The following is a 13,577-nucleotide window of genomic DNA, read 5'->3' as shown; positions in this document are numbered from 1 at the left end:
TCCAGCATGTCACAAGATGGACTTTGCATGCAGCCAATTTATCCTGCCATGACCTAAGCTTACTTTCAGACTATTTGTTTTAAACTAGAGATTGCAAAATAGAAATTAAAATTAGTCATCAATCAACTCCAATTAATCCAGTTCTTTGCAACAGACACTCCCATTGGATACCCAACAACCAATCCATTTGGGTTTGCTGTGCTTGGCAGTACGTGGTACCTGCTGATTCCCAGCTGCAGCCTGTAATGGAGAGTGAGAGCCTCTCTGACCCACAACCAAGTTAAAGACCTCGAACCTTGCGCTTGATTTATATCCTCCCATTGTGTGCTGTTTCTCGTCAGGTCTATTGCATTGAACTGTCACATCAAAAAAATGTTTAAATACACTTCTATTTTGATTTAATCATCATTAAATATGTTTTTAGCTGATAAAAGGTGGCCTGTTTACCTGAGGAGTCACAAATTTGGCTAAAGTGTCTTAACTATTAAAGTTCCTCAAACTCAAATGTTGGTAAAACAAAATCCCTTTACATTACATAAATTGTTATTGAAAACACTCTAAAACTACCAGTTCTCTCTAATGAACAATAGTTACACATCGTAATAAGCAGCAGCTTTTGAAATTGAATATTCTGTCACTGTGAATTTTTTACATTGCCATCATTAAATATCTCCTACTTGATTATCATCTCCACAAACAACAACCCATGAGAAAAAGCAGTAGACAGTAAATCAAAATATTAATACACATTCCCAACAAAGCAAAACTTGTCTAAGCAGAACACTCGGTAGCAAGCCTTGTAGACAGAAATTGTTCCACTTATGAAGGTACTGCTGTCACTTTAGTCCTTATGAATTATTCAATATGCCTCACACGTGGGTCAAATTTGTATTCTATATCTGTGTGTAAAAGCTTATTCTCGGTTGGTTAAGCAGTCAGATTTTGGCCTGGTTTTCTTATTCTCAAAATGGGGGATCAGTTACATCCTTAAACACCACCTGCTTGCTTGAGGACTTTGATCTGGTGAACCAGTTGGATTCTGCTTCTCACAGACCAGTGAAGAATCTTCACCAAGCACTCACAGGAAAACACCATTTGAATGTATTGTACTTCTAAGAACCCTTCCTATCCTATCAAGGTATTTACAGAAACAAAAACAGAAGTTGGTGGAAAAACTCAGCAGGTCTGACAGCATCTGTGAAGAGAAATCAGAGTTAATGCTTCAGGTCTGTTGACCCTTCCACAGAACTGCATTAACTCTGATTTCTCTTCACAGATGCTGCCACACGTGCTGAGCTTTTCCATCAACTTCTGTTTTTGTTTCTGATTTACAGCATCTGCAGTTCTTTCGGTTTTTATCTAAGATATTTACAGAACCTACTCAGTGATTTTTAGCAGGTTTTATCTCTAAGACGTTGCAATTCACAAATAGAGAGAAAGGTTCATATCATTCCTAAAGCTGACATTTGAAGTCCGCAAAATGTGCAGTGTGAATCGTGTTGTCTGTAACTACCTAGGTATTGTGGCTGCTATCACAGTACCACCAGGTATTTCTCATATTTTTAAGTGGAAACTTCATACTATCAATGTAAAATATTATCTTGGTGATGATGACAAAAGCACCATGATGAAAACAGAAGTGTGGGTTTGAAAGGAGTTTATGTTACCCCTCATGAAAAGCTCACCAAGGCACAATTAAGTTGACCACTTGCAGTGGATTCCAAACTTGTTTCAATGTCACGTAAGTAATCACTGAAGGGGATGTGTAGAAGTCACGTTTACAAAATCAAGCTCCAAAAAGTCAGTGTCTCGCTGCATTTGTGTTGGGAATTGATGCAAAAAAATGCATGCTTTTGCATCTAAGCATGCCAACAACTTCACTTCCATGATAGATTGAAAGATGTGTTCAACTACCTATAACAAGACATGCAGGTCAATATGGTTAGAAAGTAGTTATTGTCTAAGGATACGTTGTATTCGAAATACATAAATCTGTCATGAAATGTGCTGCGCTGCTGTCATTGACAGCTGCTAAGTAATAATCTACTGGAAAGTATTAAGGTATTAAACTCTTGATAAACTGAATCAGTGCTCTTGGACAAAACAACATTGTAAAACAGCACAGTTTCTAAATTAGTTTTGTTCAGCCAACCACAGTTTGTTGGTGACCATGTTTGAAGTGTAACTTTCCATGTACGGTTCTCAGTCCTCGGTGACAATTGAATGTGTTTAATTTGATGCATTGTGAACCTTTGCCATTTTTAATCCTATTATGAAATTTACTGCGTCCAAGAATAATATGAATGGTGCAGTTTTCTGGCCATAAAATATATATATCCACCAGTAGCTGAATCTGCATTCAACACTAATATGGAAGTGTATTAGTGCATTATATGACAGTATAACAAATATTTTATTTTGTCTTGTTGGTATGAATTCTTACATTAAACATCTTTTGACAACATACAGATATTCTTTGTGACATATCTGTTTGAGGCAAGCTTTGAAGATGTTAAATCACCCAGAGCATTTTTAACCACCTAAAGTATATCCCAGCGACATTTCTAAATAAATGGGAGATTGGTACATGACTGCCACCTTTGTAAACAAAAATTGTCCTCACAAGATGTCAACACATTACATTAAATATATTTTAGAAAGTGTTCACCCATGCAGCTAAGATAATTAGTCTCCATTCAGAACCCCTTCATGTAAATGAGCTGTATCCCCAAAACATGACGTATAAATTTGCAGAATGACAAATGTGTACCAGGCTCCTTCCTCGAGATAAGAGATAGAATCCCATTAAAGAAATTCTCTAAACTGAATGGGTGAAAACATAATGACGCTGATTCATGACTCGGCAAATTTTTGAAATAATGAAGGATTTGAGATATTGGAGAATCCAATTCTGGTGCAATTTTCCTATATAATCTATTTTCAGATGGGGGATGAACAGAATGACAATTTTTCAAGATCTCTCTCTAGGATGATAGCCAAGGCATTGGCCACAGAGGTGCTGGCTGCCAAGTAGTCTTTGATTGCAGTGTGTTCGGATGAAAGGATCTATCGAGGACACTGAGCCGTGGTGTAATAGGAAGTCAGCTGATTTTAAAAAAAAACTTCTCCCATCTATGTTTGAATATAATCCTGTTGAATAAACCACTGCCATTGAATAAACTACTATTTAAAAGCCTTTTTTATATAGATACCCTGTCATATTTCCTAACTGAGGTCAAACCTCTCCAGCAACAAGCCCTTCACACGCATTGTAACTAAGCAACAGTAATTCCATAAAATAATCTCCCCACATTATATTTAAGAATTAACCTAATGCTACCAGCTCTCTCAATCAATCCCTTTCAGTTTCAATTGGCTGAATTTTGCTGTGGCCATTGAGAACGTGACACCATTTTTGGATTTAGGTGCCAGGTGTTTCCCAATTCCGTCTGCTAGCTTAATTCATTAGGATGTGTCCAGTTGGTAGGCTGCCTCCATGTTTGCCATCCGATTACGAATGTTAGGTGGCACACAAATGCAGGAGGGCCAGCTGAAGGGGCAACTGGCCACTGAGAAAGGTGAGTGGTATTCATGCAGGTGGAGAGCAAAAGGGACAACAGCACTCAGCTCATGATGGAATTGGCAGTCCACGGCACAGGGGCAATACATGCAGATACTGCATGTGCCTGCAGATGTACTGTATCAGAACTATCCATTCCTTCAAACACTGAGTCTTAAACTCTGATAATGGTGCTGTGACTTCATCGTGTGTTCTTGTAAGGGGATGATGATGTACAGTTGTGAAAATTCAGTTGAGTTGGTCTCTCCGTTGTCTTCAGCAGTAGATCACAATTACCTGGGAGGTTGCCGTGTGCAACCTCGGCCTGTTTTTCAACAAAGTGGTCGGAGATAGGAGCTCTTCAGGAAGCTGACCCAATGTACTTTTCTAAGATTTCTGTAGGACTCCTTACCTTCAATCCATCTCCAAGGTGTTGGGAAAACTCCCCAACATCATATAATAAATGGTTGTGGAGGTGAACGTTCAACTTTCTGCCTGTTCATAAGCCTCCTGTTGTAGACCACCTGCCAGATGTAGAGAGAGTCCGAGTTTCATTGACAGTCAATCTGTGATGCCAGTTTTATACCTCGGTGGGATGATGTACATTTGACCATTACAAGGCCCCACAAAGTCTATTCTTCATCGTTCACATGTAATAGGGCCAGATTTTCAAACACCAGTACCCCCAGGGTCAGCTGTGGCTGTGTTTGGAAAATAGTTCTGCTGACTAATGTGTCAGTCTGCTGACACTTCCAAAATACAAGGCTATTTCCAAAACAAGGGCAGGGGGATTAGCTTTGCCTCTGGCAGGTAAGTTCAATATAGAGTTCAGTAACAGGCTGGACAGGGCCAGAAGGAGATTTTCAAATAGGAAGAGTGAACCATCCTGAGACCAGTGGAGAGCTGCATGGAGCCATAATATGATGATGCTGCTGAATTCAAATGTTGAATGAAAAATGTTGTTCAGTTTGAGCTGTTCAACTGATGGTATAATGTTGCCATCAGTGACAAAGCATTTGGTCATGTGGATGAGCTGTGAGGCTGCAGGCCCTCTGCTTTCCTGTCTGCTCCCATCTGCGAGGTTTAGTATGCTCAGCCATGACTACCACCTGCTTTTGAATATTGCATTCCAAAGTCCATTCTGGCCGAGTCAGCGCCCAGCACCACGAATTGGTCACTGAGCTTGCTGGTCCAATTCAGGGTTTTGAATTTAACATAGCACCACGCATCAGTGGCCGCGGGTGGGGACTGAAGATAGTTGGGCTGTGCTCCAGAGTGAAAATCCAGCCCACAGTTTGGCTGAGCATCATCAATCCCACTGTTCATGTGTTTCAAATGCCAACAAATCACCAGAGCAGATGAAATAGGGTTTAAGCCATAAAATTGTTCTTTAAGATCATGACTAATCTGATCTTGGCCTCAACCTTCCTGTCTATTGTGAAAAAAAACTTTGCTCTGTAGTTCCAGAATCTGTCTGTCTCAGCCTTGAATATGTTCAATGAGCTGACCACCACTGCTCTCTGGGATGGAGCATTCTAAAGGCACTCACCCCTCTGTGAGAAGAAATTAATTGCATATCAGCCTTCAAAGAGAGGCCCCACATTGTGAAACTGTGCCATATAGTTCCAGACTCATCCAAGGGGTAACATCTCTCCGCATCTAAGCTATCAGGCCCTTTCATAATATTATTTTTCAATAAGATCATCTCTCATCCTCCCAAACTCCAAAGAGTGTAGGTTCAACCAACTCATCCTGTCTCATAAAACAAGGTCTTCATCCCAGGAATCAACCTAATTAACCTTTTCTTAACTGCCATTGATGCAAATGGGTCCGTTTCTAACTAAGACGTCCAAACTGTGTGCAGTGAGTACTTTTGGTGTGCTCTCATCAACACCATTTACATTTACAACTATACATTTGTAGTGAGACATCCCTAATTTTATGCTGTATCCCTTTGCAATAAAGGTCAGCACACTATTTGTTTTGCTGTTTTCTTGCTGTAGCTACGTGCGAACTTTTTTGGGTTTAATTTACATGGACACCCATGGCCCTCTGTGCCACACCATTCTGTAGTCTGTCGCCATTTCAATAATATAGTGCTTTCGTATTCTTCTTACCAAAGTGGATTACCTCATATTTTCCTATTTTTGTATCCCATTTGCCATGTTTTTGACCACTCACTTGACAAGTTGCTTTCTCAACTAGTTTTGTATCACCAGCAAATATGGCTCCAATGTGTGGGGTTCTTTATTTAAGTCACTCATACAGATTAGAAATAGGGGAGGCCCCAGTGCTGATCCCTGTGACACTTCACTGGTTACTGTTTGCCATCCTGAGGATGACTGTTGTTAGCCAGTTGTTACTGTTGTTAGCCAATCCTCTATCCATGCCAAACTTCAAGAAACCTTTTAAGTAGTAGCTGACTGAATGCCTTATGGAGATACAGGTTTTTTAATGTTCATAATCATAGGACACGGGCACCAGCTCATATTTTCTATCTGTAATTACCTTTGAGAAGGTAATGGTGAGCTGCCTTCATAAAATGCTGCAATTCATTTTGTGCAGCTTCACCCATAATGCTGTTAGGATGAGAGTTCCAGGATTTTGATCCAGTGATACATTTCCAAGTCAGGATGGTGAGTGGTTTGGAGGGGAACTTGAACATGGTGATGTTCCTACGTATCCACTGCCTTCGTTCTTCTAGATGGAAGTGGTTGTTAATTTGGAAGATGCTGGCATTGAACCTTGGTGAATTTCTGCAGTGCATGGTACACACTGCTGGTATTGAATTTCAGTGCTGGAAGGAGTGAATGTGTGTAGATTTGGTGCCCATCAAACAGGTTGTTCTGTCCTGGATGGTATCAAACTTCTGAGTATTGTATCTGAGGAGTCATGAATGGTGCTGAACAGTGTGCAAACACAGGCAAACATCCCCATGTCTAACCTTATGATAAAGGGAAGGTCATTATGAAGCAGCTGAAGATGGTTGGGCCTAGAACACTGCCCTGAAGAGTCCTGATGAAGGGTGTAAACCTGAAACATCGACTTTCCTGCCCCTCTGATGCTGCCTGACTTGCTGTGTTCCTCCAGCTCCACACTGTATTGACTCTGACTCCAGCATCTGCAGTTCTTGCTATCTCCTTGCTGTAATGAGGTCAGGGGCTCAGTGAGCCTGGCAAAACCCATCACTGAGCATCAGCGAGCAGGCTAATGCTAAGATAGTGCTACTTGATAACACTGTTGTTAACACCATCCATCAACTTATCGATGATCGAGAGTAGACTAATTGAGTGGTAGTTGGCTGTATTGGATTTGTCTGTAGAGGGTGTACCTGGGCATTCTTCCACATTGTTGTGTAGATGCCTGTGCTATAGCTGTACTGGAGGCCATCACCTCTAGATCTTGTGCCAGCTTCCAATAATAGGAACCTAATTAGGCTGATTTCCAGGAGGGTTGAGTGAGAACACCAGCCATTGCTTTAAATTGCTGTCTCCCAAATGCTACTGTTAGCAGATTTCCTCTGTAGTATCCCCAGGTGAAATGAAACTTCTCATTTTGCCTGAGGAAAAAGAAAACCTACTGTAAACAGAATTGATATGGATTTCAACTTGGATGGGAAGAGTTACGTAACACATTCGTGCCTGCAAAACTCATGAATAATTTCATAACCTTCCTGTGTGGATTAAGTTCTAAATTAAATTTAACAAGTGGTTTCAAATGCACTTGTCCACAGAAGACTGTTTCTGAGAACAGTCCTGATAGAACACTCCCCACTACCACCACCAACCAGTCCCCCAAACTGCCAAAACAAAAACAGATTAAGCCTTTTACCTTTTGATATAATGCAACATTCATGAAATGTTCATGGAGATTTGTTCTCCAATGTGAGACCAAAGTTACCCTGCCACTGTATTATAGTCTTCTTCAGTTCATCATGTTGTTTTCCACTGATCTCCTCAGCATTGTGCCTTATGGGGAAGCCAAAAGCTTTCTCTTTCCAAGTATATTCATTTGCTCCATGAAGTGCCATGTTCTGTGAGCTCACTAATAGTCAGAGACACAAGATTTCCAGTGAGACATTTCAAAGTAACTAATTACCTTTAGGCCTTAAGAAGTTCACTCGTGGAGTGGAAACACTTCACTGATGTTCGTTTTGTTTCTACCCCAGAGACTTCCTCGTATATTTCCCAAACTGCTTTTTTCCTTATCCATTTCAAAAAGAAAACACAATAAGCTGAACTCTGAGAGTTCACCATTGTGAATGTTTTATACTTTATTTCACTAGCAAGCTGTAGAATTTTGTCACTTTTCAGCTTAACTGATTAAAAACACGTGTATGGAATTTTCAAGAAAATAACTTATTCCACTTATCTCAGCATATGAATCATATTGATATTGCAAATGTTGCTGTAGTGTTGTTGCTTTTGCTAATTTACGAGCATGGTGATGGAAAAATAAGGACATTTAGAACAAGAGTAGGACATATAGTCCCACACCTCATTAACTCATTTAATAAAAATGTAGGTGATTGGCTCAATTGTATTTGCCTGCCATAGTTCTGTATCCTTACATAACAAAAATCTACACACTTTAGCTAGGGCTGAAATCATTGGTCCTGGTGCTGCCATTGGCCCAAGGCCCTGACCCTGACCCCTGACCTGAGCTCAGTGGTCCTGCTAGAGCCCAGGACCCTGATTATTGAACCCCGATGAACCCCCCCATCTGTTCTCTCTCTCTCTCTCTCTCTCTCTCTCACACACACACACCATGGGTCACGTCTACTTTGAGGTATGCAAATGATAATTACATGAATGATAACTGGCCAGTCGTTAATCATATTTTGTCACCAGCATTGAACATTACTGCCCCTGACATTCAGAGCATGCCTGCTGTTATTTTCCAGAATTAACTCTGTTGGAGTTTATGGTGATCGGGGAGGGAATCTAATTTGCAGGGGGCAGGCAGACTTGTGCACAACTGTAGACGTTTCTCCACTGCCCACTTGCCCAATACAGACAGACCCTGGCACATGCTCTGTATTAGATTAGGGAAGGGAGCCTAGGCATTTTGCCTACCTTGCACGCTTCCTCCTATGCTTAAGGGGCAATCAACTTTATTTTTAAAAGTTGTCCTATTTTCCAGAGATCCAACTTGGCAAGTTTGGTGAAACACACTTCCAACCAGCTGGTCAGTATTCTTGATCGCACTGGACTGGATCTTACATTTTTTAGGCTAAGTGTGAGTCACATCAAATTCCGAGGAGTGATTATCTTCACGAGGTTCAGTGAGCTTTGTTATTGTGTCTTACCAAATTGCCTCATTGATTACCTAGCCATGCCCCTATAATGTTAATCGTGTCTGATTTTCACCTCCCCTAACCACGTGCTCTGTGGAACAACCCGTCATTCAGTGGATATCCTGGAGTTCACTGCACTCCCTGGCGCCATCTTTAAATGATGTAGAGCACCGTCCAGAGCTGCCTTCCACAGTTCCTCAAATTCACCTTGGACATTGTAGGTAAGGAGAAACCACTTTGTGGAGAGGCCGCTGGAGGTCCTGCTGGATGGGATGGTGCCGAGGACTTCACCCACCCACCCCCCAAGACCAGCAGTAGACACTGTAGCACCATTGTCTGAGATTGCTACCCAAGTTAAAGCAGTCTCGGACATCTGGCAGGATGCCCCCAGCACAGGAGGAAAAAGATCAATGACATTCTCCACTCTGCCAGGGTAAGTTCCTACACCTTCTTTCCGATTCCTCACGTTTACTGTCTCTACTACTGTATCCAAATCCCATCAGTGCTCTATCACTCTCAATATAATCTCTCACCTACAACATCTGTCCTCCCTCCTTGTCACTTGTCCCAACCCCTCACAGCATTGATTCTGTATGCCCTCTGTGATGCTCACTCACTCTGGACACCTACCACCTGTACCAACAGTAATGAATGGGCCACCCACTTGCATCTTCTGCCCCTCTCTCATTCCAAGAGGAAAACAGCACACTTCAGAGCAGATTTAAGATGGGTAGTGGACTGTTCGCTGTTCTGCTCCTTTATGAGGAGGGCATCCTGACTCTGACTGCCCCAAGCAGGGCCTGGACAGGTATTGGAGGTTACCCTTCCCTTACAGTGTCAGGAAACCCCTGAGTGAAGGTGCTGTACCCCTTGACTTGACTGAAGCCTGCTGATAAGTATGACAAGATTCATGTCTTTGTGTCTAAGCTAAACTGCAAGATAGAAGTAATGTGAGCCCAAAATCTCTGGCTGAGAGGGCATAGTTCCAAAAAAAAGGACAGTACAAGGCAGGGATGCTGAGAGCTTCCAGGCACGCTGAGGGTGAGTGAGCGCCATGTGAGTGAGCAAAGAGCCTCGAGATGCAGCCTGCTCCAGTCCATGAGCTGTGTGCATGTCACTGGGTGCACGGAATCCTTCCTGCAGCATTACAATGAGAGTTTCCAATGCTTCCCAACGTGCAACATTAAAGTGCAGCCCCATCTTGTAAGTTGATCGGAAATGTGCCATGAGGATTTGTGGAGGCTGGTAAGTATTCAATGCCAATGTGGAGTGCATGTAGCTGGTGCTCATTGAGTGTGCCCTGAGGTTTTTTGTGCTGCTTTCCAACATGGATGTTGTGAACTGGATCTGTCAGGTATCTGCCCTAATTTCCATGTCGTGTATTCCCAAAGCCTAGTTTGTTGAGCAAGGTTGGTAAATTCAGAACCTGAATATTAATGGGGCAAGTTGGCCCTCAACAAGGAGTTTAATAAGTGCTAATCCCTATCAGTTGGCCAGTTGAGGCTGCCTGGTGAGAATCTCACCACACAACCTGTGAAATGGGAATGAGATGATCTTGCGTTGAGTTGGTCCTCGTTCCACTTGTCTTCACACATCTCATCATAGGCCACATCGCTCACACTTGTATAAGATTCCACCCATTGGGTGAATCAGTCTCTATTATCATTCCTGTTCCTGAAGAAGCCAAGAATTCCCAGCTAAGCGACACCCCATCTCAATCTAGCCATCCAAAAATGCTTGCTTCGGAAGGAGCAGGTGGAAATTCTACTTGTACAAAAGAGCCCAGAAAATCTTGGAAACTGCTGAGACCTGGCACTGTCAAGTCTCATGTTCTTTCCAGTGGATTCCATCAATGAATAACCTGTTTCAGCTACATATAAATCCCTATGGAGCACTGGAAAGTTTAGGGACTATTATGTTTAGTACCAGACATAAATAACATTACTATATGAATGTAGGATGTAGATATACAAGTATACTACACAGATTCTCAAGCCTATGCTGCTATTTAATTAGATTTTAACTGAACTTCTGTAGCAACTGCACTTTCTATTCCTATCTTTTGACGCCTTCTGGGCCAATAACCAGTTGATCATGCTCTTGAGCATGAGTGTAGAGTCCATGACAAACACTCACAAGGATTAAAGACCCCATTCCCACAACATGCAGAAATGAGGTAGTCTACAAAATACCATACGACTGCTACAAATATTACATTGGACAGACAAGAAGGAATCTAGCCATCAGAATACACAAATATCAGCTAGCAGTAAAACAACACAACAAACTTTCCCTAATATTGGTACACTCAGACAATGAAGGTCATCAGTTTAACTGGGACAATGTAACCATTGTAGCCCAAGCCAAACATAGACACACACGGGAATTCCTAGAGGCAGGGTTCTCGACCCGCAATGCAATCAACAAACATAGAATTGGATCCCATATACAGACCCATGCAGAACAAAACCAGAAACAACACTACTCACCATACCAGACCGGACAGTATAAATTCCAAGTGGAGTAGAACAACATTGCTTCACCAGAGGCCTCACTGATGATGTTACCTAGCGTGGTGACCAAATGTCTAATTGAAAACAAGTCAGCACAGCAAGCAGGTATGTAACGATTATCCTGTTTATGCTACAGAACTACTTCAAACTTTGTAGCAAATTCCATGGCACAGGTAATCTGTTACTTGTCTGTGAGCTGGATTTTATGTAGTTCTTTGAACATTTAGTTCATCTCTGTATCCTGGATGCTACCTAATACTCGAGTAAGGGTTGTGTGTGTAGATGGACATAAAATGACATTAGCAACTTGGGTAGAAAAATTGTTCAACCCTCATGAAGACATCAATAAAGGAGACTGAAGGCTATCAAACATTATTTGGCAATATGCTTTATTATTGAACTACATTTATATGGATTAAAACTGTTTATATTTACTCTAAATATGGATTTTTATCTGTTGTAATTAGTAAGACAATCAAGACTTTGTTCCCACATCCTTGTGGGATTTAGACTACAGCTTCAAAGAAAGACATATAATTAGTTACAAAAATCTTTTTAACACTTCCATTGTGTTTGTCATATAAATTACAGCCAAATTCTTAATGCCACATGTACAATCTGTCACCCTGTTATTATTATTTCTTGTAGGAAGAAAATGAAATCCTTCTCTGAAGTCTGGAGAATAGATGAAGGGAAAGAACTGATGGACTGGGTGATGGTGAATAAGTAGAGATTAATTTTTTTTTCTTTTTTTAAAAATAAATACATCGATATGCATTGCTGATCTCCTCCTTATGTGTGTTTGGTTTCAGGGGAAACTTGGGGTTTTGCATCATACCCAATGAGAGAAATACTCAATTGCACTGACTTTACAAGTTGTTTTTACTCTGTCCCTGCTTTGTCCTTTTTCAGCTTGTTTATGTTCTCCATGTAAATCCTACAAAATAAGATAAATATAGATAAGGAAGTACAATTAACACATCTTGGCTCATTCGTCCAGAAAAACTATTAGGCCCCCTTTCCGTTCATGCCATCCAACCATTTCCTAAATGACTTATAAGGCTTTTTTGCCTTTATTTACACATCTATTCCATTTTCAGTACATCAAGAAAGTTCTGAGGTCAACGATAAATTTCAGCAGTTTGAACAGTGTCCATTGTCCTAAATCATACAATCTTGACATGTTTTTATAACCCATGGCCAATTTCATAAAGGTGTTGCCAGAATTTATATCTTGGAAAGAATCCCCAGACATCAGTACAGAGAACACTGTTCAGTTCTGAATCCAAATAACATTTTGTATTTTTTTGAAACAAGAGAAACTACAGATTCCTCTTCCCCTCTGCTAGTTTTTTTTTTCTAAATGCAGTGAAGTTGAAATTAAGCAAACTTTCAAAATAAAATGATGAGTTGAACTAAAGTTATACCATCGTGCTTCCTTTTTTGCTGCTTGTACAGAGAGCTGAGAAGAAAGGACCATGTGTGAAAACCTGCTGCTTTTTAATGGGAAGGTTGTGTTTAACTTGTGTATTTTGTCAGGAATCAGGGAAAAAAAAAATCACATTTGCCTAAAATCTAATTGTAATTCTGTGTTAAGTTAGAAAAAAAAGTAAGAACAATTTGTAACCAGTGTAATGTATTGTAAACCAGAACAAATAAATTATAATTTCTTTTTGTATTGCAGTTGTTATTGCAGAAGTAACAAATTATATAGTCCTTTGATTTTGTCATACTTTATGAAGGTTGGAGTGTTTGTCCTTGTTGCATCACAGTGGAAGATTACTGCTTCGTCTGATCTTCACCTGTCACTGGATTTTCGTGAGCCATTTGATTGAGGGCCATGTCCAAACATGGTTTCACCTAATATTTACAAGCACTGAGTTCTAGCAATTTCTTCAGTAGCAACTAAGATTATATGTACCCTCAACAAAAAAAACAATAAAATTGTGGAAGCTGGAAATCAGATACAAAAACAGGCATTGCTGGAAAAACTCAAGAGACAACAAGGTGCAGGGCTGGATGAACACAGCAGGCCAAGCAGCATCATAGGAGCAGAGAGGCTGACGTTTCGGGCCTAGACCCTTCATCAGAAAAGGGGGAGGGGAAGGGGGTTTTGAAATAAATAGGGAGAGAGTGGGAGGCGGATAGAAGAGGGATAGAGGAGAGGATAGGTGGAGAGGAAACAAACAGGTCGAAGAGGCGGGGATGG

The 13,577-nt window shown here is 41.0% G+C and overlaps 1 protein-coding gene across 1 annotated transcript in view; it reads left to right on the top strand.

Moving 5' to 3' along the window:
* msh3 (mutS homolog 3 (E. coli)) overlaps positions 1 to 13,042 on the top strand; it is a 268,529-nt gene extending 255,487 nt beyond the window's left edge. The window contains exon 22 of the mRNA XM_048593784.1: positions 12,017 to 13,042. Within this exon, the coding sequence (XP_048449741.1) occupies positions 12,017 to 12,098 (82 nt within the window). The 3' untranslated portion in view covers positions 12,099 to 13,042. The remainder of the gene's footprint in view (positions 1 to 12,016) is intronic.
* The last annotated feature ends 535 nt before the right edge of the window (positions 13,043 to 13,577 follow it).

This window comes from Rhincodon typus, chromosome 3 (assembly GCF_021869965.1).
Source record: "Rhincodon typus isolate 14 chromosome 3, sRhiTyp1.1, whole genome shotgun sequence".
In the NCBI taxonomy this organism is placed as follows: domain Eukaryota; kingdom Metazoa; phylum Chordata; class Chondrichthyes; order Orectolobiformes; family Rhincodontidae; genus Rhincodon; species Rhincodon typus.
Note: the sequence above shows the minus strand (reverse complement) of the source record. Positions and strands in the feature narration are given on the sequence as shown.